The 27,200-nt window shown below is 41.8% G+C and overlaps 1 protein-coding gene and 1 long non-coding RNA gene across 2 annotated transcripts in view; one reads left to right on the top strand and one right to left on the bottom strand.

Annotated features, from left to right (window-relative positions):
• Positions 1–26,083, top strand: part of LOC111932531 (uncharacterized) — a 29,979-nt gene extending 3,896 nt beyond the window's left edge. The window contains exons 3-7 of the long non-coding RNA XR_015274077.1: positions 13,736–13,900; positions 16,198–16,247; positions 18,042–18,251; positions 19,562–19,694; positions 25,333–26,083. This is a non-coding gene — a long non-coding RNA (uncharacterized LOC111932531). The remainder of the gene's footprint in view (positions 1–13,735; positions 13,901–16,197; positions 16,248–18,041; positions 18,252–19,561; positions 19,695–25,332) is intronic.
• HMCN1 (hemicentin 1) overlaps positions 14,639–27,200 on the bottom strand; it is a 172,970-nt gene continuing 160,408 nt past the window's right edge. The window contains exons 99-107 of the mRNA XM_023931592.2: positions 26,203–26,322; positions 25,802–25,936; positions 25,311–25,424; positions 24,912–25,037; positions 24,122–24,250; positions 19,924–20,274; positions 18,080–18,199; positions 17,601–17,727; positions 14,639–16,000 (exon numbers count right to left, since the gene is read on the bottom strand). Of these exons, the coding sequence (XP_023787360.2) occupies positions 15,634–16,000; positions 17,601–17,727; positions 18,080–18,199; positions 19,924–20,274; positions 24,122–24,250; positions 24,912–25,037; positions 25,311–25,424; positions 25,802–25,936; positions 26,203–26,322 (1,589 nt within the window). The 3' untranslated portion in view covers positions 14,639–15,633. The remainder of the gene's footprint in view (positions 16,001–17,600; positions 17,728–18,079; positions 18,200–19,923; positions 20,275–24,121; positions 24,251–24,911; positions 25,038–25,310; positions 25,425–25,801; positions 25,937–26,202; positions 26,323–27,200) is intronic.

Genomic DNA, 27,200 nt, shown 5'->3' with positions numbered 1-27,200 from the left:
TCTGTCTGTGCTGCAGACAACACAGTCCAGAGCAGCATGTGGGGCAGTGAGTGCAGTTTCTGAAAACAAACTGCACGCTGCTTCTTCCCCACTTGGCTCTTGGAACCAGTGTTAAGGGTGCAGAACTTAATATCCAGCATAAACAGAAGAGACAACTGGGGATACAAGCATAATAAAGTCACCCCATGACATGTCTTCATGATACTTACATTTATGGCTAGCATTCAGTATATGTTTAGTAATAGCATTTCAGTGTATTTCATTAAAGTTTAATTTATATATTTCAGTTTTGGTCTAAATTTCAGAGATTTGTGTGTTTCAGTTGCTTCATATGTTACTGTAAGGATTTGCCTTATTGCTGAGGTTAGCCTAAGGATGTGGGTTGGAGTCAATATTTAGGCTTCTACAGCCCAAAAAATATCAGCAGACATGACCCACAACCATTTTACTTTTATAGATGGACTAATCTCTGCCTATAAGGAAGACTGGATTTAACAATTCAGTACATCAATATGTACATTATCAGGGGATTGAAGAGATAGGACTAGAGTTAGGAGAAATCTAATCTGGTACTTAAAACCAGGGTTAGAGGATTTAAAATTAGGATTACGAAATTTGGTGCTGTCTGTGGTATAGATTTTTGACTGTTGACGTGTCTAGGTTTTAATTGGGGATTGCCTTTGTGTTTAGAAAGTCTGAATTCCCAGAACTGGTTTTCTGGTGTACTTTACAGAGCTATAATTTGTACTGATGTCAACCTTTGGCTGTAAGTATGTGACATTTAAATATGTAATATTTTTTACTGCATAGATGGGTATGTTAAAGTCTGGTTTAACATTTGGGAAACTATAGTGCCAGAAACCCATTTTATTGATTGCTGCTATTGGCATTACTTATCCTAACAGGGCTTAGACTAAACCCAGCACAGACTGTTGCCTTAATAACAGGGAGAAAATCCTTGTAATGTTCCCAGAAAGATAAAACATAAGCATCTCTCCATCCCAGCTCATTCACCTCCATATAGAATATATGAATGTGATGCATGTCTAGGAAAAGAATGTGGGCTATGAACTGCCGTGCTCTGGAATGTTTAATCACCAGTCAGGAACAGGAAAAGACATCTTTCTCTTCCCCAAGGCACAGCATGGGAGAGCAGGTGCATCTGACAGGCTTTGTACCTTGATTGGCATCACTGTCAAGGGAAAATGAATACCAAAGTTTGGCAACAGTTTCCTATATTTTCTGTAACTGGCACCTGAGACTGAATTGGTGTCACCAAACATGGTCTGCTCTGTTTCTGTCACAGTGTTCTCTGTGCTGATAGCTCTTTAACTCAACTTTTTGAGGGACTCTGAGCTGTAACGAGGACTGCAAGGAAAAGAAAATCTTTCTGGAAGAGAAACAAGCAGTTTGCATCACTCTCTGATGTGCTGACAGTTTTGTAGATAATACCTACCTGCAATAAAAGCCTAGTTTGAAGAAAAACTATTTCCCTCAGCTGGACTTTGAATTCCCTTTCTAGCACAGAAAGCGGGAAGGAACTTTTTTTTTTTTTTTTTTTTTTAACTCCCGTCCCAAAAGATTAGAACAGGCTTTGGATGTCAGATTCCGACACAAAAAGAAAGGTGCATTTGTAAAGGACACACTAGAAGAACAAGTTTAAAGGCAGTATCAGGTCATCCTTACAAGCTTCTCTTTTTCCAAAGGAAAAAGAAAGTGCTTTGCAGACCAAACAAGAAAAGTCCTTTCCCTCAGCACCTATCTTGTTTCAGTACATCATCAGAGATGTATCTGGAGGATGGGACTTTTTACAGGCAGCCTTCTTTCATTCACTTCAGCATGAATAATGTTTATGTGACTGAAGCAGTTGGTTTGAAGATGAAAATTATAATACACCACCCTTAAGACAATCCTATTCTTGAAAGATTGAGTTCAGGGTATTGGCAACGTGCTTTGCTAAAAGTTAATTTTCAGAAAATAAGAGAAAATCCAAGGGATGCTGGTAAAGAATATGGGTTGACATGAGCATATTCTTACAGGAGAAAATAATATATCCTGTGTTTATGGTTGCTGTGCCTGAGAAACAAGTATCATATAGGCTCAATCAGACTAGAAAGAAAAGAATTTGCATAACTGTGATAATATACGATAACTGCTGCTTGAAAGCATGGCCTTCCAGTAATCCTGTTAGTAATGAAATGACATTGCCAATTGCTTCCTTTTCTTCTGGGAAGTGAAAACCTAAGGTATGGGGTGGAGGTGCATGTACCAAAATACTGACAATGAACATTAGAGCCCCTGCTCTGCCTGTGTTTTAGTAAATGATTCAGCTGAATTCTTGCTGCTGTTTCAATGCAGGACATGAGAAGTGAGCAGGATGGAAAGACGCAATTTATGGGAAAGCTCAGTGTAACAGCATGCCAAAGCCAATCCCATAGGAGCTTAGTGACTACTCTGTGATGTGAAATAGCAGTGAAAATGAACTCTCAGATGAATGCGGGGGCCACGTGAGGAAGAACAGCCCAAAGAAAGATCCTACAATGACCCTTTCCTGGTACCTCATCACGGCTTCTTGGTTGTCCTGAATACACTAAAAGGAAAAGGAGCTGGAAAGGGAAGCGTCTTGCTCAGCCTTTCATGCCAAGCTCAGTGGAAATTCAGATCTCTTGATGTTGTAATTAATATTTTTTTCCTTAATTCTTCAAGAATTAAGCCTACATTTCAACTAAGGATATGCTCCAAACTCACCAGTGTGTTCAGGAGAACAGCAAGTCCTTCTAAGTGTTTAGCGTAACTCTTAAACTAATTTGATGTAACTGTGATATGAACGCCATATTTTCAAAATGATCCTTAGAATCTATAAAGTGGACATCTACTAGAAGAAGAATTGCTAGCAAAGGTTTAAGGATGGAGAAGGTAAAGCAGTGGGACTGCAGGCTGTCTGTCAAATTCTAGGAAATTAATTTCAGAATGTCCAAAAAGATGCAACTTTTATTTGCAGATAAAGAGTTCCTGTGAAGACACTGTATCTTAATAAATCTGTTTTCATGTGAAAGTATGAGATGAGTTTAAACGAAGAAGGTCTATATTATAAATAGAGAAAAGGTGCTTCTCATGTTTTGGGCATCTTTGAGCTTTTCAGCTGGGTTAATGTGATACAGTCTTGTTTCTATGAATAGTTTTAGTTCCATTTAGCCTAGAGAAAGAGAAATGTGTGGCTTTGTCTTAAGTAAAATTAGTTTTATAAGCAAAGCTTTTCTGATATCAGATATAAGTATTTAAAATTCCAAATCCATTTGAGGTTTACTTTTAATGCATTACAGTAATTTTTATATATAAATACTAGAGCTGTGAGCATAGGCTAGGTTAAAGTGGTTTATTTCTGAAATAAGAACACAGATAATATATTTTTCCATGCCTATACCAAGCTCTGATGAAGCTTGAATTTTAATTGTGCTTATTTTGCCCAGAGTGAAGTCCAATCAGGAAAACTCAGTTATTTGCAGTACTTTATAAATGTGATGATAAATATTTCCTTTAGAACATTCTAAGAAGTAGTTACTTATATGATCCTAAGAAAGGATTGTTTAACTAGGAAAATTTCCTAAATTAGTAATTCGTCAGTAAAATATATACATAAAATAATAGATATTATTGGAATGTATTCCAGCCTATTACCTCTAACTGAAAAGCCACAAAACATCCAAGCATTTTTTCCCATCTGCGTATAATAAATTTTATACCTTAGGATGCTTTCAAATTCCCAGGAGTTTCACAGTGGTTTCAGAATATGTACAAATCCTGAATATTGTCTTAAGGCTTTGCTGAGATGGTTATGGTGTTTCTTTGCAGTATTCCTGATGTGGAAAACATGAAGGACAGACGGGCACTGTTATTGGACTATCCTGGTTTGTAGGTGGTGTCCATATGGGATGAGCCCTTTTGTTTCACCTCAAGTTTACTGAAATACAAGGTGACTAGAGGGTGCACTGTGCCAGGTGTGGTCTTGTGTTTCAACCAGCTGCATTATTAGATTCAGTGAGAAATGGGGCCAGTTTGGGCACATTTTAAATATGGCATTAAGGATAACTTAGCAGGAGGCAAGTTGAACCTTGGCAGTGGAGGTCAAGGAGATGCTGGAAGGCGTAAGCAGAGACTGAGAGGCTCTGGGTGCTCAATGAGTCCCTCAGTGTTGGTGGAGATGATGTGCTGATTTGTTTGGCCAGTGGGGCATTGATGGGAATGGGCTGGGCTGCAGACACAGGATGTGAGAGCAGAAGGAGGATTTGACATCAGTGAGCAGCTAGCAGGCCGTAGGCAGCAGGCACTGCCTGGAATACTCACTCATGGAGGGGCCAGGAACAGTCCTCCCGGCCAGTAGATAGGCTTAAGTGTTTTTGTCTTTGGGAACCCTGGGGGATGGGGAAGATGGCTGTGGAATTTGCAAGGATTGCAGAAGTTTGGCACCATTTTCAGGTTGATGTTATGTTCATAACATTCTGTTCCAGGGCTCTGGCTGGGGCTGATGACTCTGCATTACCTCATGGCAACGCCCTGGTGCTCTGCTCCTAAGGGCATGGGTTACTCAGTGAACTTCACTGTGGCCAGATAAAATTGCCCCATTATTGTGACATGCTGTTCAGACTCTTCTGGTGACATTTAGACCCACACAGTTCAGAAATTCAGGGGCCTGGATTCAGTGAAAGCAGACATGGGGCATGGTTATTATTTTTAGACTGATATGGGATACTGTGAGCAGCTTTGACTGCATGAGCACAAGGTACTGAAAGTAAGACAAATGAGAAGAGGCTGCAATAATAAATAAAGTAATGGAAAGATGCGAGAGGAAAGCATAGAGGAGTTTAGCTTGTTAATTCTAGCAAAGAAGGGCTTTGATTTCTGTGCATAAATACCTCCAGGCAATAGGAATCTGGGGGACCGAGAAGAAGAGGATTATTTGAACCTTTAATTTAATAAAAACTTTAGCAACACCAGCCAAAGTCCAATCATTTTAACACTTTGTATGTAAGACTGCAGGATGTTAGAGCAAGGTTCTTAAGCATTATGTCACTGAGACTTGGGAACAGCCTGCTGGCCAAATGACTTTTAAGATGGAGTTGGATGCTATTTTCAGCCAGGTAGGAGAAGGATCTTGGTGCCAGGAGTTCCTTCCCAGTGTCCCTCCCTGGCTGCCCTCTCAATCTGCATTGCTGTAAGAGTGCAGTGCGGCTGTAGCAGGAACCTGAGGTGATTTTGGAAAGCTTTTGCTGTAAGACAGTACAGCAGTGATAGTTGTTTTGGAGACATTACTTCACTATAAACAGATCTGATGTATTTCCATTTACTAAGTCGTCTATCACAGCCGTCTGTTAAAGTCTTCTTTGGGCAGCTAGTAAAACCTTGCCATTTCATAATTAATAGATGGGTAACAACACTAATTTCCCAGCTTCCCGGTGCTGCAGAGCAACTGCCAATGGCCCCAGTATTTTACTTCAGTCCCTCCTCTGCTAGGGTAATTTCTGCTTTCTCAGTGGCTTGGGGTGAGAGGGGAGAATGCCTCAGTCACCCTTTTGAAATTTGTCCTTCCATGTCTGTGAGCTCTGTCATTCAATTATTGGTTTCTCTTGCTAATTGTGAAAATTAGCAGATTTTGACAAGAATAAAAGTCAGGAAAATCACTCCAGTAGTTGTAAAAGATAAGGTGTGTACCATCTGAAGCTTTCTGTGTATAAAATTGTGAATAATATTCACTGCTGCTGCTCAACAGAGTTACCCAAGCGTTGGTTTGTTTTGGGTGTTTTTAGTTTCAGAAACAATATTTAAGTAGATAACTGTAGTTGCCGTTAAAGCATTTTGATCACCGTATTGGTTTGCTTTTCAACCCAGCTTTGAAACCAAATCTAAAATTTAAACTTACGTTCTCAATGACAAAGATGATCTCTCTGAAACACTAAGTTAATACAAGATAATTTAAAAGCTTGCCTAGTTTGTAACAAAATCACATTATTAAATTGTGAAGAGTGAGAAAGTGTAGATATTTGCCATTAGTTCCTCCTTATAACCTTATAACTTATCTCCTAATGAAAGGAAATATTGGTATTGGACTAGTGATAAATAAGATCATGATGATGTTCTTTTGAAGTCATTCCAAGTTAGCATTTGTTAATGAAAGCAGTTTAATTCCAAAGTATCACCTTTATTTGTCTCAGTTAATCTATGAACACTTCCTTGAACAAGTAAGCTGTCCATAGAACGTGATGATCTGTGAGTTTTGCTTCATTTTTCTCTTTCCTTTTTTTCCCCTTGTGAACATCATGCATGTTCCCCTTCTGGGACCTTTGGGTCCTGCCAGGACAGTAGTTTGCCTGTGATTCATATGTGAACTTCAGAAAATATGGATCCTTGGTGATGATTTCAGGGATATGATACTCTCATCGTTTTAGGCTTTTTACATTTTTATAATCAATTTATCTGGCATAATATTAAAGAGCACTGCAAATAACATTTCTTTGGAGTGATTGCTCTTGCACAAGACTGTCTGGCAGATTGCAGGCATTTCCAGATGTTCTGATTTACAAGTACTGTTGCTCATCTTATTAAAGTTAGTGTATTTAATGCAGGACCAGCACATCTTAAAAATAAACAACCATTGCATAATAGGTAAATGCAAAGATAGATTATTATTATTACTTACATTATTATTATTACTTACAGAATCTGTCTATGGAAAACTGGAGTAGAAACTGACTGAATAACTGATATATCGGTTCTGCTATAGGCACAAAAATTATAACTCTCAAAATATTTGATTTTTTGTTGTTAAAATACAACAGATTTAATCTAAAATCTCAGTCTTCTGAGAACATCTATCAATCAAAGAGCAGTATCTAACCTGTGGCCATTCAGGCAATAGCAATGGTTATTTTTCATGTCAGTCTCTCTCAAAGGGGATCTACAGCTCACTTGGAATATGGGGACATAATACTCCAGGTAAAATTGTATAATAACTAATAAAAAATAAGAATGCATAGCATCTGGGCAATGCTTTGTTCAGCTATCCATATGGAGCTTTTTCCATCTCAGTGTGAGAACATGAACTCTCATTTTATTAATTAATTAATTTGATTAAGCTAATTAATACAATCTTATTTATGCAAATGGTCTCATAAACACTACAATTACATATTCCTTTTGTGCTGGAGACAATAGTGAAGAAAATAGAATTTCATCCCAGAAGTTCAGAACTAAGCTCAGAGCTATACCTGCAGGCTTGCTTGCTAAGTAGCAGAGCTTTTTGATGCTCTATGTTTTGTTATCTTAAGAAAAACCAAAACAAATAAATGAAATCCCAATTATATTTACAAAAAATACCCATCCACTGTCACAGCAAATATGGACTTAAATTCTGGTTTCTGTTTTGAAGTTGTCCCAGTGTGCTGTGGGCTTGAGGGTGTGTTGGTAAGTGCTCATGTACCCTAAGTACCTGCTCAGGATGTTGTCAGGAATTAGTGACAGCTCTCACTTGAACTAAATCCATACATCCATGATGTAAACATGACCTGGTGTTTGTGGATGCCCTTTCTGATTTAAATATACCACAGGTCTCTCTGTGACTCCTGGGTGTTTGGTACTGCTGAGTCCCTCATGTTCATGGATGTCTCTGACCTAGGGAATTTTTGTCTCTGTGACCAGCATTTGAGACCTGCAAGTGCTGGTGGCAGCATCTGATATTCATGGCAAGTCTCATTGGGCCACCTGCAGTCCAAGAGTTCTGATGCCAGTGGGTCCTTCCTTCAGCATCACTACTCTGTCACTGTCCCCTCCCATGGAGCAACAAGGGCTCCTCCAATCAATCCCGCCAGCTAAAACTCCAATTTTTTGGTAGCAGTGTTCATATGTTCAAGAATATTTCTCCATCATGGGTTTTGGTGTGGTACCAGTGCATTATTTTAAAGACAATATATAAGATTGTGAGCCAGAGGAACCCCCTGTTCTTCCCCCAAGAGCACAGTGCAGAACAGGTCCTAAAATCCAAGCACACACACCTTTGTAATGGAATGGAGTTTATCTGGGCAGAGTTGGTAAAACTGGGAAAAGCAGCTCAATAACCATCCCTCTCATAAAGGAAATCATTATTAAAGTGCTGTTTACCAACATGATGTTGTACTGGAAGGTGTTTAATGGCTTCCAAAACTAATTTTTTAGATAATTTGTACAGAAAATGCTGTTGGACTCCTTTCCTATAGTTATGCATTTCACTATCTTTGCTGTATTTATCTCTAATCACACCCCAACAGAGGAGTACTTTGGAAGAGTTGAAAGAGCAAAATGAAGTTGTTCTGTGCAAGGAGCAAACTCCTGCCAAGTGAAAAAAGGCCAATTTGAGAGGAAGAGCAAACAGATCTGGAATTGTAGCAAGGCTGATTCCTGGGAGTAAAGACAGGCTGAAGAGGGCTTGAAAGAAAAGAACTAGCTGCTTTGTGTTTGTATTCCAAGATCAAAGTCTTTGTAGCAGTACTCACAGTTATTGTGAATAGGGGTGAAAGGATTTGCTGTAGTCAGAGGAAAGGTTATTGCTGTCATTGAGAGGTGGCTGAGAAGTTGATGCTCAGGTATATAAAACTCAGACTTTGACTTCAGTGTAATTGGGACCAAATATCTAATTTGAAGACGTTGTGAGGATGTGTATCTGAGTATCAGAAGCATTTGTTCAAAGACACAAATGGTAGAAAAGTGGGAGTGTTTGGGGTTTGCCCAGTGGAACAAACATCCATTGTGCTTTTCTCAGCTCACCTTTAGGTGGTCAAAGGACTTTGTAGGAATACTGCAAAAATGGGTGGAAATGGGCAATTTACTCATGCAGTTCTAAATCCTGAAAATGTCTCAGACTTTACCATGCCTGGTTTAAATTCCAGTTTCAAGCTGGAGATTCAGTGATTGTTATTTTCTATTAATTCCTTTCTAGCACTCAAGGTGGGAGTAAAACCAATGCTGTGTGATTTATTTAGATAACCAGAAGGGCTTTGTAAACAAACGGGCTAATCTGGTGATGCTGAACTTCACTGCCCAAAAAGCAGCTTTACTTCTCCAAAAAGCTGATTCTCAGCTAAGTTCAGCCTGTTTCCATTAGCTGCTCTGCTGGTGTGTTTTTATGTGCTGTGGTAATTCATTCTGCAATGGGCCTTCTGTCCTGTTTATAATTTTCAAATATATATCAGGACCATTTGGGTTACATCAGCTCTAAGTAAAACTTAGTTTCTGCTATTAGCTGTAGTATCTGCTGAGAACTTTTCTATGATTAAGAGAGATTTTGATAAGCTGAGGTGCTCAATTTGAAGGCAGTTGGAGTTTTTTAGCAAGGGTGTAACTGGCTTTCATTAGATGTGGCTTTTTGGTAATTGTTGATGGCTCTTTGCCTGTCTATAGTAAAGGTACTACAGGTGGTAAAAACACCATGATATCACCTTGCTGTGCATTTGGGCTGGTGAACACAAACCACTTCTGTCTTACAGGCTCATCTATAAAAGGACAACATTGTTTATGCATCCAAAAAATTTTCAAAACATGAGCTGTGAAAGGTTAGCAGTAATATTTTGGCACAGGCTTTGCAGGGTTACACCCAACTTGAGGTTCTCTATCAGTCTCTGCATCACTGAGAGCAACCAGTAAGAAAACCACCAATATTTCCTTTTCAACAAGGCCACAGCAGCTGAGAAAAGCATGCTGGCCTGAGGGATTGGTAAATAGGGAATACTGGTGAGCTAATTCTGCTTGCAGACAGATGAGGAAGGATGACACAGCTGAGGAAGGATGAATAAATTTGATGCAATCAGAGTTATTTCCAAAGTTTATATTTAAAGTCCGTTTTTAAAAATATAAGAGAAATTGAAAAGTGATGGTTTTGTTGCAGATTTTTTCAGCCCATCTCTTTCCCATAAGCTGTTGAGCATATGAGTTGCTAGAATATCTCAGCTGAAATGGTCTGGTTCTGGTGCAAGGAAGCTTTGTCCTCCCCTGCTTATCACTGTGGCTCCTGTTGTCCTTTCCATGTGTGTTTTAATGGTTTTTTTCTCATGTTTTTTTTTGCTTCTTCCATTTCAGTCAGTCATGCAGTGGTACTAGAGAACTTTGCATTTTCCTCTCTGGATATAGGGAAGTCCTGTTGCTTTGCCTGCTTTATGTGAAGGTCTGGCACATTCCAGCTGTTCCTGTGGTATTTGGGAACTCATTCTTCTCCCAGATTTGCAATCCTCATTTTTTACAGCTACAGAAGCATATTCCAGAGACAATGCAGCTAAAATACTGTCAAGGAACCTTGATGCTGTTTGGAACTGGGCTTTTTTATGCACCAATGTGTTTATCAGGAAAAGTGGTAATGAGTAATACTCATGGGATTCTTTACTTTAGGGATGCTGGTGGGCTTTGTCTCTGAAGCTGGAGACCCAAAATGAGATACACTCATTTTTTGAAGCTTTTACATACAAGTTTGTGTTTGCTGGTGGTTCTGCTACAGTTTTGCATAGCAAGAGTTTGGTCTTGCTTGAATTATGGGCTGTGCAGTGCAGATCTCTTGATACCTCTCAGGCGTTCTCTATGAGTGGAGTCCTTGAGACACTTCTTGTGATTGAGCAGGAGGGCAGGACTTGATTTGTGTGACTGCTGTGCAGTAAGCTGTTAAAAGGTGTGGAGGGGGGCTTGTCTCAGTCCTTAGCAATGAGAAGCTATTAATAATGAAGCCATCTGCATCTCACTGCATTGTAAGACTACTTAAGCTATCCAGAACCACAGGAGATGTGCAGTGTTTACATACAGTGAAAAATAACAGATTCTTTTCTCCTTGCACAGCATTACTTAGAGAACTTCTTAACCTTTTCTCTGTATTCTGAACAGCCCCTTGGCTTGGTGATGTTTGTGACGCTTCCCAGTATTTAGCTATTCATAAATTATAATTTAAATCTGTGTTAGCACTGAAGAGCACTTTTTTTATCCATATGCCTTATTCTGCAAGCAAGTCTCCTTTGCTTCCCTTCCTAACACTATACTTATCAAAGCAGAAAAATCTGGCCCCAGTTTTGCACTGAAGATGTGAACATTGAACCCAGTGATCTGAGAAGTGACTGGAACTGTGTTGTGTCCAGACATGCAAATGTGTTATAAAAATCTGCAGCCAGTTAGGGATCACATTTAACCTTATTCAGAGTGCCTGGCTGGATGTACTGCTTGGATGTTGAGATGATTAGTGCAGTGCTGCTGGAGGTGTGATGCTGTGATGCCTAAGGCCCCATTTAGCTCTGGCCATCAGCTGACACTCTGGTGTTCCCTTGCTGTCCCAACTCACACCCAGAGGCCTGTGCCTCTCAGTCTGCCCAGGGTTACAAGAGGCAAATGAAGTAATTCACTAAGAGTTCTTGTAGTCCCTGTGGAGCAGCAGCTCTGTATGAATGGGGAACTTCTGCATGTGCAAGAGCTGAGAATGTCTCCGATTTCTCCTCAGGAAATACAGCTGCACTTAAGCCATTCAGACTCTGCAGCATTAATGGAAGTTGGTGAAGGTGCTTTAGGTTTCCAGGCTACATTGTGGTGCTGAGTGATAGCAATGAGATCCATTTGGTTTTAGGCTGAATCAAAGCTCAATCAAAGCTCAATCAAAGCTGGAGCACAGGCTGAAGCCCACAAGGCTGGAGGCATCTTATCTGCCCACAGGATTCTCCACAGAAACAAAGCACGGCACTGCCCAGCAGCCCTTGCCCAACCATACATACATTTTTACATCCCATATCCTGACAGAGGTAACTGCAAATGTGCCAGGTGTCTCCTCTGCACCCTGGCCAGGGGGATTCCACAACCAGTGCTGTGTGTTCTGCTCCCACCCATGTGCGACTGTGGGACGAGTGCTAGGATTCCAGCCTTATAAAATAAATCATGGATTTCAACTGTTGCACTGTGCCAAGTTTTTATTGGCAGCAGCCTTGGATTTGAGCTGCCAGAACTAGAAACGCCTCTGAAGTCAAAGGGCACCAGAACTCCCCCTTGGACCCCAGGAGCAGTGTCCTGCCTGTAAGTGCCCCGCCGATGTGGGCAATGACGGCCGCATTACTCAGCATCCGGCTTGGTTTCACACCCAACTGTCTGGATCTGACTTGGAAGTGGACATTTCCCTGTCAAGCACAGCTGCTCTGATCTTTGCTGAGCAGCCATCCCACCTGATGACTTGTTTTCTCTTTATCCCACAGTGCTGTGCATCCAGCACAGGCTCATTGCAGTACTACATGCTACATGCAGTAGCTTTTTACTTCAGCCAGTGTGTGAAGGAAAACAAAACCGCAGTGCATTTTCTCTCCATGGGCTGGCAAGCTGGATCCCTACAGAAGATGTTACAGACTTTCTTTATCTGCCTCTGATTCCTGAACACCTGCCTTGTATGGTGGGTGTGAGATATAGAAACCTGATGCTGCGGCACTGTTTGCATTAGGGCATCAGTCACCTTCAAGAAATGCTGGTTGTGAATTTTCCAGCCTTTCTGGCCCCAGTCAGCCCTGGTTTCATTCCTGAACTCATTTTCCTGCCTTACTCCTCTCCTAGACCTTAGATTTGGAAAGAATCACATGGGTTTTTGCAAAGGGCTGTATTTAACATGTAGTTTCCTCTAGGCTTTACCAAGAAAGGATTGTTTTTGGGAGGAAGAATGAGTCTGGTTGTGCTCTGGCAAAGGCTGGGGTTTAGCAGATATTTTCCTGGAATACAGGCGTGGGCTGAGTGCTCTGGGCACTGTTGCAGCAAGCAGGTGGCTGGGTTCCAAGGTGTGCCCACTGGGAGGTGAGCCTCCTGGTGCCCAGCAGCTGGGATGCCACCAGATATCATCCTGAAACCACCTCTATGTACAAATGCCTTCCTATGGGAGAAAACCCCTCTTTTGCCATTGTCCACAGGGTGTGTTCGATCCAGGTAGTGTCGTTAATGAAACATTGCTGTTTGCACAGAGGTGAGGGCCAGGAACAGAGACAGGAACCTGTGGCACAGGACGGCGTTTCAGGGATAAACAGGCCAGGAGAAAATGGAGCACTAGAAAATCCAGTAGGCAGTGGAAACAGTAGGCTTGTGCAGAAGAAAGGTAAGCACAGGCCTGACGTAGCAATGGAGCATTCCTGGTCAGCTCTTTCAAACCTCCCTTTATTTTTTTAAGTATTATTTTTCTGATGGCGTGGTATCTTTTAATAAGAACTTTACATTCTCACGTATTGCTCTTAGGATGCTGTTATTAGAGAGTCAGTTATTTGTGATCGGAGGGCATCTGCAAATAGTTTTGTGACAAATGATGTGGTGACCATATCAGCCTTTTATGGAATGGTAGTGAACCTTTAACAGTGCAAATACAGTATCTGCAGACTAATAGAGGGGCTTGGACAAAGTGACTGTACAGCCCCAAGCCACTGAAAATTGCATCTAAGGTTTGGGCAGCCTTATCCAAAGTGGTAATAAACACAGTAGAATATTTGTTGTATTTAAAATTTGGATTTATGAAAGCAGGATTTTTAATCTTTAGCAAACATCCAAGTTCATGTGGGCACATAAAGATGTACTAACCTGATCTCTCGAATTAGACCAGGAAAACTAATGATAAGCAGCAGCTTTTCCAGCCTGTCAGCAACAGGGTCAGGTAGCCTATGGAGGTAAAGCAGCAGCAGGTACAGTTGCTCTGAGATCTAATTTAACATACTTGCAATCTTTTTAATAGAGCAGAAATGAAATTTGTAACACAGCTCAAAATGTCCAAAGAAGAGAAGGCCATGGCTCAAATTTTCCTTTCCTGACCACTTCACTTCCGAGTTCCTGAGTGCAAACCACCACGCTCACAGTGACCCACGTCTCACCGGTCCTTTTGTCCTGGCATCATCTCAGGGTAAGGAACACCTTCCACATGGACAAGCAGCTCCTCCTTGGCTTCCATCTAGGAAGTGACTATTACTTCTTTTAGGGTCAGATTGGCCTTTAAAGGCTGTCAACTGTTGGGGCTGTTTTCCCTTCTCACAAAATATGTCAGAGGGGAAATTTTTGTGTTCTGAGAGTAGAATGAGATTCCCTTAAGGACATCACTTTCCGTCTGAGTCTCATCCTTAAAAGACATTGAGATAATTACCTGTACCTATTACAACTTACTCTCATTTCTCCTTTCCCTCACGTCTTTTTTCATGGGCTTTGTCTTTGTTGAGCTGCTTTTATTATTCAAGTCAGGTTTCCAAGAAGCAAACCTGTTCGGTTTGAAGTCTGTAACTCAGATAAATTTGTATCAATTGCAAAGTAATTTTAAGTCATCCTTGTTTTGCAGGCCTACTTCACTTGGTGCACTGGAAAGAAAAGAAAGAACAAGGGGACAACAAGTGGGGATGTCTAAAGTTAGTTAGTAATATACAATAATAGAGACAAAATTCTACTGGAGACAATTTGTCCCTGTGGCTTAAAATCTGCTTTAAAGCTGGTGATAATCTCTTACTATCCTAGAGTGCCAGGAAGAGGGGAAAGAGCTGGAGCTGCTCCCCGGTTTGATGGGCAAGGTATCTTCTGCATTGTCCCCTGGCACTTAGGGTAAGAGCTTTAGAAATGGAGAAGAATTGTTTCAAAGATAAAACTCACAGCAGTCTCAAAGGTTATAGGAACCTTTATTTTGATTATTTTCATTGTACTGACATTTTCCTTTTATGCAAACTTAACTGTAAAACACTCTTGAGATACTGCATAGAAAATACACATAGGAAAAACCACATATATACATGTTCATAAAAATAGAATACATCTTGGCAAAATTACTTGTGTACAGTGTATTGACATTATTGAACCAAACTTACATCACTTTTGGAGAAAAATGTTCCATGTGCGTAAAACCCCCAGTTACTGAGCTGGAAGCATGGCAGTGAATATGGGTTTGGGTTGAATAAATGGCTATACCAGAATGGTAGAGTAAAAACAAGTTATAAAATACCTGCTCTGTGAAGTAGAAGAAGCCACTTTGTTTTTTTCTTCCAAAAAATAGCAGTATCTTTCCACCTGCATGGAAACCAAAGGTACCAGTTCCAAATTCTCTTGTAGATTTGTAAGCTGCAAACAAATTTCAATGTAATTTGTTTCCGCATTTGCAACCCTTGGGCACGGTGGCATTTGGTGGGTTCAAGCACTCAACATAGTATAGCACAGACCTAATTCTATTGGGTAATTGATAAGGAAAAAATCTAATAGATATAAAATTTAAAACACTTATCAACCTTTAAAATATGTAGACCACTTGAAATTGTGGGTTTATTTTCTTCTGTTAATATCAGTGGAGGCTGCTCCTTGCTTACTGCTTTGACTACACAGATTTCTCTGCTGGTTTTCAGAACATACTGTGGAAAATGACTATTCCAGTGTAATAAATAAAGCAACTGGTAACGGGTACTCAAAGCCAAGGATCTTCCTCTTGAATTGGAACAATGGTACTGGAAAGGCAGCCTGTGGGAAGCAGGGGAGGAGAAAAGAGCATAGCACTCTCTGAAGCGTGGTGGTTCTGTGCACGGGGCAGACAGCAGTCAGGCTGAAGCGGTAGCATCCCCTGGCACTGGGGAATGAGGTTCAGCTGCGGGCTCGCTGCAAGGGCCGCACTCAGTAGGGGAAGGCAGACACGGCGATGTAGACGATGAAGGTGGTGCGGTACTCCACACTGCCGTCAGCGCTGTAGGACAGGGCCCGCACGCCCATGCGGTATGTCCGGGGCTCCCGCAGCGCCCTCGTGGTGAACACCACCCCCTTCCAGTTCTCATCCCTCAGGGCAAACGGCAAGGCAGGGTCCTCATCCGCCATCAGGAAGGTGGTCCTGGGGTGCATGACTTGGTCGTGAGTGTAGGCCACCAGCCGGATCAGATCCTGCCCCGCAGCGATGCCAAAGGGCAGCGACAGCAGCTTGTACTCCAGGGCATAGGTGCTCAGGTCACACTCCAGGTCGTTGGCTGGGCAGCTTTTGAGACAGAACCTAGGAAGAAGCAGAAGACTTTAGCCCAGGGAGAAGGCACAGTATCTTAAGTACTGGGCTGGGTTTCAGAGGAGAAATTCTTCTCCTGTTTACCCTATTGCAGATTAAAACTTTTCTAGAAGTACTCATGCACTCTTCATCCTTCATTGTTCCTTTAGAGCTGCAGCCCAGTTTAATGACCCTTTTTGCTTCAACAGGATCATTCCAGAAAGATGTTGGCTACACTGATGTCACTGACGTCCATGGGGTAAGTTTTACTGACTGTGGTCTTAAACATTAGAATGGGAAGACCTTGTTTAAAATGTTCTGGACAGCATTTGAGGTATGTGTCTGTTAGGCCGTTGTTATAGATACATATTATATTATTGGCTTTTCACCAATATTAAAATGAATGTTATATGTATAATGTTGGAAAACTTTGCTGCATAAAACTTAGAAAGAGGGTGTAATACACACACACACACATATATATATATATATATTAGGCTGTAGTATGTTATTAAAATAAAGACTACTTTTGTTCATGCAACCCAGAGAATGAAAAGATACTCAGAAACGCCCCCTGCATTCTTAGATTATCTTATCCAGATGAAGTCAGCAGTGACTGGAGCTCCAAGGGAGGAATTTATTGAACCTCTGTTATCAGGGAGTGTGAGACTCAACAGAGCCAAGGAGATTGATCTGTTGGGGAGGAGGGAGTTGAAGCTAAACAAAGGAACATCTAAAACATAAAGGGAATGTTTGAATCATGCATAAGAATTTATGAATATGCAAGAGACTGGTGTTTTTACAGGACAATCCTTTGTTAGTAAGGTGCACTCTTAGTTGAATACTAAGGCACCCGGCTGTATTTGTTCATTTTGCTTTATTTTTGTCTCCTAATTATCTTTTTATTAAAATTTTAAAATTATACCAAAAGGTGAACATCGTTTTTCACAGTCATAAAACAAAGAATTTGGAATGAAGGGCAGAATAAAATTTATTTTTATTAATCAAAATTTAAAACATGAAATCTTTGCTAGTGCAGCTTGCCAGTGTTAATGGAGGTCAAAGGACCTGACCAAGGTTTCTGACTATGAAACAAGCTATTTTTCTTTGAGGATATTGAAAGATTAAAAGATATTAGAATGGGCTTTTTTCCCATAACAGGGAAATAACAAAGCTTATCAGGAACTTAGCATTATTTTCATGACTACAAGAATATATCTGATGCTTTGAAGCTGATGTCAAGTCAGGCCATTAGAAAGATTAAGATTAGATGTTAGGAAGGAATTCTACCCTGGCAGTAGAGGCAGTGGCACAGAGAAATTGTGGCTGCCCCCATTTCTGGAAGTGTCCAAGGCCAGGCTGGACAGGGCTTGGAGCTCCCTGGGATAGTGGAAGGTGTCCCTGCCCATGGGCAGAGGGTGGAAGTGGATGTTCTGTTAAGGTCCCTTCCAACCCAAAGCATCCCAGGACTCTGATCTCTAATGTCAATGCCTTACCTTTAGCTACTGTGAGCCCTACTGGTGTCAGGCAAACTTGAAGTTTCTTCTTTAACAACCACAGATTAAGGTACTGAGCTTGGGGCAGGTGAGAAGGGGCTGAGAATAAAACATACCCAGAATGTGGCTCTCGCTGGTAGTTGGGTGGACAAGGGGTGTCTATGCACTGGAAGCTTCCTCTCATATTGAAACACATCTGATTTGATCCACAACTTACGTTCTCTTCAAGACACTCATCAATATCTGAATAGAAAAACATGCAAAGGATCAACTGCTGGTAGAAGAATTAAAGGGTGAAAACCAAAGTGGGTAAAGGCTGAGCAGAGCCCAGACTGTGCCTCTGTTTGACCCTGCAGCTTGGAGCCCCATGTAATCTGAGGTCACAGAGGAATTGCAGAGAATTAGAAGTTGCAATTGTCTAGTTTGCTGATGTTTTACGAAACAGTGAAGAATGGAATATAAAAACTTGAAATTTTGCATTCTGACTCTTAGATAGCCAATTCAGAGAGGTGGCTGAGCCATGTGCTGAGCCTGGTTTGTGTCTGGTTTCTTTGCAGACCTCCCCCCTGAGCACTGTAGGGATGACTCTCCGTACCTTGGCAGGTTTTGCCGTTGGGCATGAGGCGGTATCCCACGGGACAGGCACACTGGAAGCTGCCCAGGCTGTTCCTGCACTCGTGCTGACACGCATCTCTGCTCTCACATTCATCGATGTCTGTGGAGAGAAGGACCAACACCTCAGCATTCCCTGAGCCTGCAATGAACAGGCACTTTTCCCCTATTTATGTACTCCAAGTGTATGGACAGAGCTGGTGGGAGCTGTTGATCTTCTTTTCTAATGGGGTTGAACATCTAAGACTAGATTTTCCTCTCCCCTTATCTGTGCCATTCCTTGTAACTCTGCAGGCACTAAGGACAGCTTTGAGGGGTTCTTCCCCTTGGTGAAGAGCAACTATGACAGATCTCAGTTGAGGAGAGCAGTTATGAGACAAAGCTCTTGGAAAAAGGGGGAAGTGCCACCTGTGTCCACTGCCAGGGTCATACAAACACAGTCCTGCCCAAAAAGTAATCTGAGCTGCCTGATAATCAATCAGCTGTTAAGCAACATCCTTATGGAACGCCCACACTAGTTATCTCACTAGAGGAAGCCTTGTCACTGAGGGAGTCTTCCTTACAGTCACTCCCTCCTCAGGCAAAGGTGTTTCCCTTTTAAACTGACCTTGCCCGTGCCAGAGGACTGAATTAGGTTCAGCAGCTGGGAAAACTGTCACTAAATGCTCTTTCTACTTTTTTTTTTTTTTTTTTTAAATCTCCCTCTCAAATACAGAAGTACCAGACCACATTATGTAAAGTTTTCAAAGCACATTAGCATGATTTAGACACATATAAAGTGTATATATTATTATAACAGCTTTTGAAACTTCTGCCTAGTTCCAGACAGCAGTAATCTCATGCAGGAGTTCAGACTTGCATATTTAAATCAGTGGAAGAAAGGTCTTTGCTTCTCCTCTGTCTGACTGACAAGGCTTGCATTAGATCAAAATGCAGAGAAGAGAAACAGATGTGACTACAAATCTCTGTGTGTTAGCAAATCCTGATAGTTTGCCTATTGAAAGAGTTTTCTTTAACAAAAGCATCATTTGGGGGTATTTTTCATATTAAACAATCACTTTAAGATTTAGATACTCAATGAAATGTAAGTTTCATGGAATATTAATATTATTAATATTAATGACATATTAATAAATTCCAACTGGAAGCTGGAATGAAGATGCAAATTTGAAACAAACCCTTCCTTCCCTCACAGTTGTATTCCTGTATCTCTCAGTTAAAATCCTATACCCTAACAATCCACATGGGATATGACTACTGAAACCTCTCTGTAGCTTAAATACAAGGTTTGATGTCTTCTCCATGCTCACTGAATTACACTGCAACCCCTTTTCATACATAAAATAATTTAAAAGCTTCTGTGCCTGTTGCCTGTGTGACAGTGACTGACAGTCCTGTGGCACTGCTGGCACTGGCCCCAGTGTGATAGATTCTAAGATGTTTATTCCAAACTTTTCTGACACAGATTACTGATGCCAGCAGGAGTCTGACAGAAGCACTGTGACTAGACTGAGGCTACTGGTGGTTTTTGGAGTGTGAGAAGATTCACCAAGGTGAGCTACTGTCATCAGGAGAAAGAGAATAACAAAGGCAAACAGGTAATAAGCAGCACAATTAAAACAAGAGGTTATAAGGATGTTTGAGAACATTTTTGCTACAATGTGAGACAAGACAGCAGAGACCGGAACATGCAGAACCCTCTGAATATTGACCAGGGTAATAGAAAACACAACCCCAGCACCACAAACCCTCAGTCCCTGGTAATTATCATACAGTAACCTAAGAAAAGGCCCAAAACAGAGTTGCATAGATAGGACTGACATTTACCTACACATCTGGCATTTCTTGCCTCATAGCCTTCAGGACAAGTTTCTCTAAGGTTCCTTCTAGTCCTGGAGAAAGGTATTCTGCTGTTCCTATACTCTGAGAAGGAGCTGTAGAGATTTGAGGAGTGCCTGTAATAGTGCTGCAGTTGCTGGTTGTCTCTCCCAGGAGAGAATTGAGCATAGTTATAGCTACTGTAATAGGCACCCGAATTTGGCACCCTCTCCAATCCGGCGCAAGATTTTCCATCACCCAGTAACTGTTGCCCAGGTGGACAGAAACACTTGAAGCTGCCGGGGGTGTTGGTGCAGTGAAGTGCACAGGGTTTAGGTACTTGTTCACATTCATTAATGTCTGCTCATGTGACATGATCCAGAGCCCCAAACCATGTGGAAAGGAGAGAAAACAAACAAAGAACACATAACTATACATATATATACACACAGATACTTATCTCAGTCTCAGGAACAAGCTGAAGACATAAAAGTGAGATTTGGAGGCAGTAAAACATGGAAAACATGAGGCCAAGCAGGCAGGATCCACTGTCCTGGAGTGTAAGAGACCTTCATTCTCCCACAGGCTCACATGACTGTGCTCACCAGGACAGGAGCCCTGCTGAGGCCTCGTTTCAGCCTCAGCTGCTCAATAATCTCTTAATAATTGGGTTTTTTCCCTTGAGTGCTCCACAGAGGAGTGGAAGAAGCTGCTGGGCCCTTCTTAAAAGACAATGCTTAACACAGAGCATTCCAGAGAAGTACAGTGCTATAAATTCCCACACTGAGGGAAGCACAACAGGCTCTGCTGTGGTTATTGTGCCTCGTGTTGGGGGAATCATAGAATCATGGAATGCTGTGGGTTGGAGGGACCTTAAAATTCAGCCAGTCCCACCCCCCGCCATGGGCAGGGACACCTTCCACTATCCCAGGCTGCTCCAAGCCCTGTCCAACCTGGCCTTGGACACATCCAGGGATCCAGGGGCATCAGGCTCAAGAATGTGTTTCAAGGCTGCAGGGGCAACAGGTCGGGTATGTTCTAACTTTTGATGCTGTTATTGGTCATTCCAGTTGTGACAGGTAGGAGACTTAAGAGTTCATATTAATTCACTTTTGGACAATTAAAAAATAGAATTATTTTTGCCTTCCTAAGAAATGTATTTTTCTTTTTAGTTGTTTAAATTGCAGTCCGAAGTTATTAGAGCCACCCCAGCAGTAAATATCATCCTTAAATCAAAACCGAGTGCTGAGCATACAAATGGTAAAGGCCTTGAGGGTACAACATGCCGAGTGTCCTTCCCTCCAAGTAACTATGAGTGCTCTTGGGACTGCAGGACCTTCTCCCATAGTCTCTCTTGACACTGCCAGAAAGAAATTTTCTATAGTTTTTATTAAGTTACTTCAGGATCAGCTGGAAATTTGACATATATTGTATTTCTTTTCAAACTTAATATTTCTTCACCAGAAAAGACAAAAGTCTATTAATTATAAACAACCCTGCAATGACCAGAAATAAAAAACCTGCTACTAAAGTATATCACAACATATCTATAATTGACATATATTATAAACATTCTCCTACTAGAAATTAAAGATGATCTTAATGGCAACTCAACAATAGTTTAATTGATTTATAGTAGTGTGTATTCTTTCCATTACTATTGGAAAAATGCCATTAAGCAAGTGTTACAGTTTCATTTGGATCCCCTATGAACAGAGGCTTTTCAGCACAGCTTGCAACTCCCACAAATTCATGGGAATAGTATTTAAAAATCAATACTCTCAGAAATATAGTAGAACATTAGGCTGCATTTTTATGAAGTGGTTAATATTTGATACATTTCAGGTTTTAAACAATTTAGGGGGATATTAATAATTAAATGTTTTAAGAGTTGAAAATCCAGAAGCAGAAATTGCAGTGTTACAATATTTTCCAGCTGTTATTTGGCAAACACACAACTGAAACTTCACATATTCCTAGAATTATCCTTAACATGGAATTTTCAGGTGTTACAAACAAGAATTTCACTTTAAGTATGGAAACAACTAATCTGAATTTTAAGTGTATTCATCTCAGTATGTGCTTAAGATGAAAAATTTATTATTCATATATATGTTAAAGAAAACAAACTCATTATTTCCTTAGTAGTTAAATGCTGACTTTTATATTCTGTACCTGCCTAAAATAAATTAACAGTGATGTCTTTATGACAATCAAAGTCCTTGGAACAAGTTGTGGATAAGCAATAGAAGATTATCATAGACATTATGAAAGACAACAGGTGAAAATTGGAGCAATTTCTTCTGCAAGAGCAGCCTGTGCAATACAAGCAGAATAGACTGCAGAGAGTCTCCAGAGTTGGTTCCAGGGATGCCTCTGTGAGAAGAAGCTACTGAGGCATGGGAATCCTAATATTTACAAGAACAAGGTAAAATTAATTTGAAATTGAAATAGTTACATTTTCAGGCTATAATTTGAAAATCAGTACCTGATTTTGTATTCTAGATAGCCTTGCATGTGTAATCTGCACTATAGCAGCTTTTAGTAAAGCCCTTCTACCTATGTGGAGAGAAAAGAACACAACTCGCAGAAATGCTGTAATTCAGGTAAATGGGCAGGCAGAGCTCTGTGGGAGTCACAAAGGAGTATCTTATCCCCGTCCAACAAATAAAACAGGCTACTGTGGCACAAAGGGCTTTACCCAGGGTAAAGATGGCACAGGCAGGAGCCAACTTCACTTCTGTTTCAGTCTTGGGCCCCACTTACTTTTCAACTCCTCCCGTGCTCACTGTCAACAATGACAATAAAAACTGGATTTTATTAACAAAATTAATACCTTGGATCAATCTATATTTTAAATATATTTTAGGAATGTAAAAATTCCAACTATAAAAACACCTTAGGAGGGAGCTTTCAGTGGCCCTTGGTCAGAAAGTAGCTTTAAGGCTGCTGGTGTTTTGTGAAAACCCACTGTCCTAGACTTCACCTGGCTTCTTCCTGTCAGAAGTTTAAATGGCTTAAATGTAAGTTAAGAGTCTGGGATTAGTTTTATTTCAATACAGAGGCAGATGGCAGAAGTAATATCTTGGTCTACAGCCAAACACTTCTTAATGCAATTTAATCTCTTTAAAAAAATACCAAACATTCCTGGTTTTTGACAGTCCAAAATCTTAGGTTGTTAATAAAATAAAATAAGAAAAAGCTCTTTATCACATAGGAGAGTTAATCCTGAAGAAGTCATCAGGGAGGAATGCTTTTCTGACATGATACATAACAGCAACCAAAACCACCCTCACTTGGTATCACATATCTGCATTCAGAAATCCTCATTATCAGGATGCTAGCTCTTACATTTTAAATATTTGACATAAATGCAGTAAAGGTGATTCTAAATGATCCTTATGCAGTAAAGGTGATTCTAAATGATCTAAATAATGCCTTCCTGAAGTCTCTTAAATGCCAGGGGAAGTGCTTATCCACTTGCCCTGGCCCCACACATTAAACTCTCTTGCTCCCCGTGTCAGAGCTCTGGAGCCTCCCGTGACATGGGAGAAAACCATTCGTGGCTTTATGCTAAAGGTGGAACAGGGAGTGACTGCATGGTTGGCATTCTTGTGCGTGCCAGGGATCCTATTCCTTCCCTGCTGGGAGCCACCCATGCCAGGAGGGGAGCACTGAGGAAGAAATGCAGAATAGACCCCTGTGCTCTGCTTGCTGGGGAACACCCCTGGCAGTCCTGATGGGGGATAGGTGTATTTGGGATGTTCAGGAGCCAAACTCAGTTCTGGGTCTGTTGGGCCTCTTGCAGCTCCTTGGCAAGTGCTCCCTATGGGAACCCACATGTCTCCCTGTGTGACTGCCTTCAGGGGTGAGCCAGGGCAGGCCAGGGCTCAGCCAGGCACATCAGCAAACCTCACCTGATTTTTATAACTGAAGCCTCCTGTGGAGTAGTGATTTGCCACATCCATCCACCAGTGCTCTGAGACCCTCTTACACTTTATTTTCAAAGTACAGCCCCAAACTAATCTGTTAGGAACCATTTAGCTCTGACTGTATTTAGAATGGAACACTTTTAAATGGGCAATTTGGAAATGCAGAGCAAACTTGTCTCTACAGCATGGTCTTGCACAGGGATAGCACTGCTGTTGTGTTGCAGCAGAAAGGCAAAAGCAGAGCAAAGGTGTGAGAGGACTGAGTGGCAGCTTACCCACGCAGGGCCTGGCTGTGCCCTGGGAGCGGAATCCTCGCGGGCACACGCAGCGGTAGCTGCCACGGGTGTTCTCACACAGCTGGTTGTAGCGGCACTGGTGCGACCCCGACCGGCACTCATCAACATCTGCAGCACACAGCAAGGGAACAGTCACAGCTCTGCAACATCTGCAACATCCTTACTCGGGGAGGAAGCTGTGGCTGCTCCATCCCTGGAAATGTCCAAGGACAGGCTGGATGGGGCTTGGAGCAGCTTGGGATAGTGAATGGTATCCTTGCCCACAGCAAAGGGTAAAAATAGGTGATTTTTAAGGTCTCTTCCAGCCCAAATCATCCCATGATTCCACTGGAACAAAAGCTTTGGTACTACCTACGACATCAGCTGTGCTTAAAACCCTCCCTGATAAGCAGCAGGGACCTGTGATCTTGATTGAGAGCTCCCAAGCCAAACTCTTAAGAAATCATGCACACACAGAGCAAAATATTTCAGTCAATGAATAACTGAGAGAAATCAAGGTGCCAACACAGAAAATACACCAAAGGAACTCCCACTTTTCTTGCTTAAAACAGTGGAAAACTAGAGGTGGCAAGGATACATCTGCTTTTTAATTCCAACTACAAAAAAAGTTAAATATAGGTCTTCCATAAGAGAAAACAAGTTGGTGCTTTAGTATGTGCAAGTATTAACAACAGGAGGTGGACAATCTTCAGGATTATTTAAAAAAGCAAACATCATCATTGTCCCTGTGTTTCCCATAACCACACAGAGCATTAATGCTTCTACTCACCAATGCAAGTCCCATTCTCTGCTTTGGTCATTCCACTGGGACACAGATCAATGCACTTATAGCCACCACGGGTGTTCTTGCAGAGCTGGTCAGGCCTGCACACGTTCTGCCTGCACTCATTGACATCTTATTCAAACAAAAGCCAAAAAAAACCGTGCAGGATTGGACTCAATTATGTAATGAAATTACCCTGTGTCCACACATTGAATCATTTCATGCACAAAGATCAGTCAGCCCAATTCTTGCTGCCTCTGGCTTTCAGTACTGCTTGACAGATTCCAAAATGTACATCAAGTGTATTATCCATAGTAACACTTTCTTTCATAAGCAAATAGAGCAACAAATAAATGTTGAACTCTGTTGGAAAGAGGGAACAGACATTCAGAACTTCATCCCTACCTATGCATTTTCTTCCCTTCAGCTGGAATCCTGGGTCACAGCCACAGTGGAAACTTCCTATGGTATTGAAGCAACGCTGATGGCAGGAGTTGGACTCTTGACACTCATTAACATCTGTGGAACAACACAAATCCTTGGCACCAGGGCTGGGAGTCGCCCCATGGGCATTACCTGAGCAGGGTTTGGCTGAATTCTGCTCAGGAGTGTTTGCTGCTCTCTCATCTTTGTACAAGAAAACGAACACGGGACACAAACCCGAGAATGCCAAGTTCTTCTCTGATGGGATTTTAAACTTAGTTCTAAAGACAGAAGAAGCAAAAGATTAAGAAACAAAAAAACCTATAGGAAAACCAGACCTGCAAAATCTACAACCTTAAGAATGAAAATGACAGGTACTTGGAGACACCCCCTAAAGTGAGTTTCAGTTGCATGAGAGCAGCATTTTCAGTTGCATGAGAGCTGATGGTCCCCGAGCCACAGCCCGTGTGTACCTTGGCAGCTGAAGCCGTCGGGTGTCCTGCGGAAGCCGCTCCCGCAGCGGAGCACGCAGCGGAAGGAGCCAGGCAGGTTCTCGCAGTCCTGCCCTGCATGGCAGCTGTGCCCTCCCAGCGCACACTCATCGACGTCTGCAACGGGAAATGAGCTGCAAACCCCGCACAGGGGACACACTAACCAGTGCCTTCAGCACAAGCAACTAGAAACATGTGACTGAAAATGCGTTCAGCTATGAAATAATTAGAATACCACCAATAAATTGTGTTCTTATGAGAAAATGGCCTGAATAAACTTTTCCTTAGCAATTTAAGTCCCTCTTAAGGTATTTTAACGCCTTAGATAAAAATTATCTAAGGGGCATTTATATCTAAGCTGTCCCCAACAGCACCTTTCTTACCCTGACACGTTCTGCCATCAGCAGAGATGGTGAGGCCTTTGGGACAGGAGCAGTAGTAGGATCCCACAGCATTGTGACAGGTGTGGGAACAAGGATTTCCCACAGCACATTCATCTTCATCTGGAACAAGAAAATGTTTGAAAAACCAGTGAGATTTCCCAAGAAACTACTCCAATCTGATTTTTCCTCAGAGGGGTGTGACTAGTAAAGCTCACAGGGCAAAACCAGATCCAGCAATTCCCTTCATTGCAGCCTTTCAAGAGGTAATGTACTAATTCCACAAAATCATGTCAGATGATTTCTCCCTAAGACAACCCTGACGCTAGAGAGACAGACAGTGTACTCATGTGCTTCTCTCCACCTCCATCCCCCAAGCAGGAACACATGGGCACCTGTCTGAGGTGCCAACACTCATCCTTTCCTCCACACAGGTCACCTAAGTCTTTCATTGCTCTGCAGGCTCAGCAGAGCCTGAGGCTCAATTTCCTCCACGTGTACCTGAGGTACCGATTTAAAAGCTGTCTGGGCACTACTCATATTGTAGATGAGAAGGGAAATAACATCTTCAACTGCCCTTGGATACACAACCTGTTAGCAAGGATAACTCACACTTCCAGAAGTGCATACTTTGAATTCTAAATAAAGAGGATGTAGGTTCTGGTGGTTTAATAATGTGTCCAGCTCTGGAGCCTCTCTGCTCTGGAGCCAGGCTGGGAGAGCTGGGGGTGTTCACCTGGAGAAGGGAAGGCTTCATGGAAACTTCTAAGCCCCTTCCAGTGACTGAAGGGGCACCAGGAGAGCTGGAGAGGGACTTGGGACAAGGGCCTGCAGGGACAGGACACAGGGAATGGTTTCCTACTGCCAGAGGGCAGGATTAGATGGGATATTAGGAAGGAATTGTTCCCTGTGAGGGTGGAGAGCCCCTGGCACAGGGTGCCCAGAGAAGCTGTGGCTGCCCCTGGATCCCTGGCAGTGTCAAAGGCCAGTTTGGACAGGGC

Source organism: Cyanistes caeruleus, chromosome 9, assembly GCF_971803275.1.
Source record: "Cyanistes caeruleus chromosome 9, bCyaCae1.hap1.1, whole genome shotgun sequence".
Classification (NCBI taxonomy): domain Eukaryota; kingdom Metazoa; phylum Chordata; class Aves; order Passeriformes; family Paridae; genus Cyanistes; species Cyanistes caeruleus.
The sequence above is the reverse complement of the archived record's forward strand: the minus strand, read 5'-3'. Positions and strand labels throughout refer to the sequence as shown.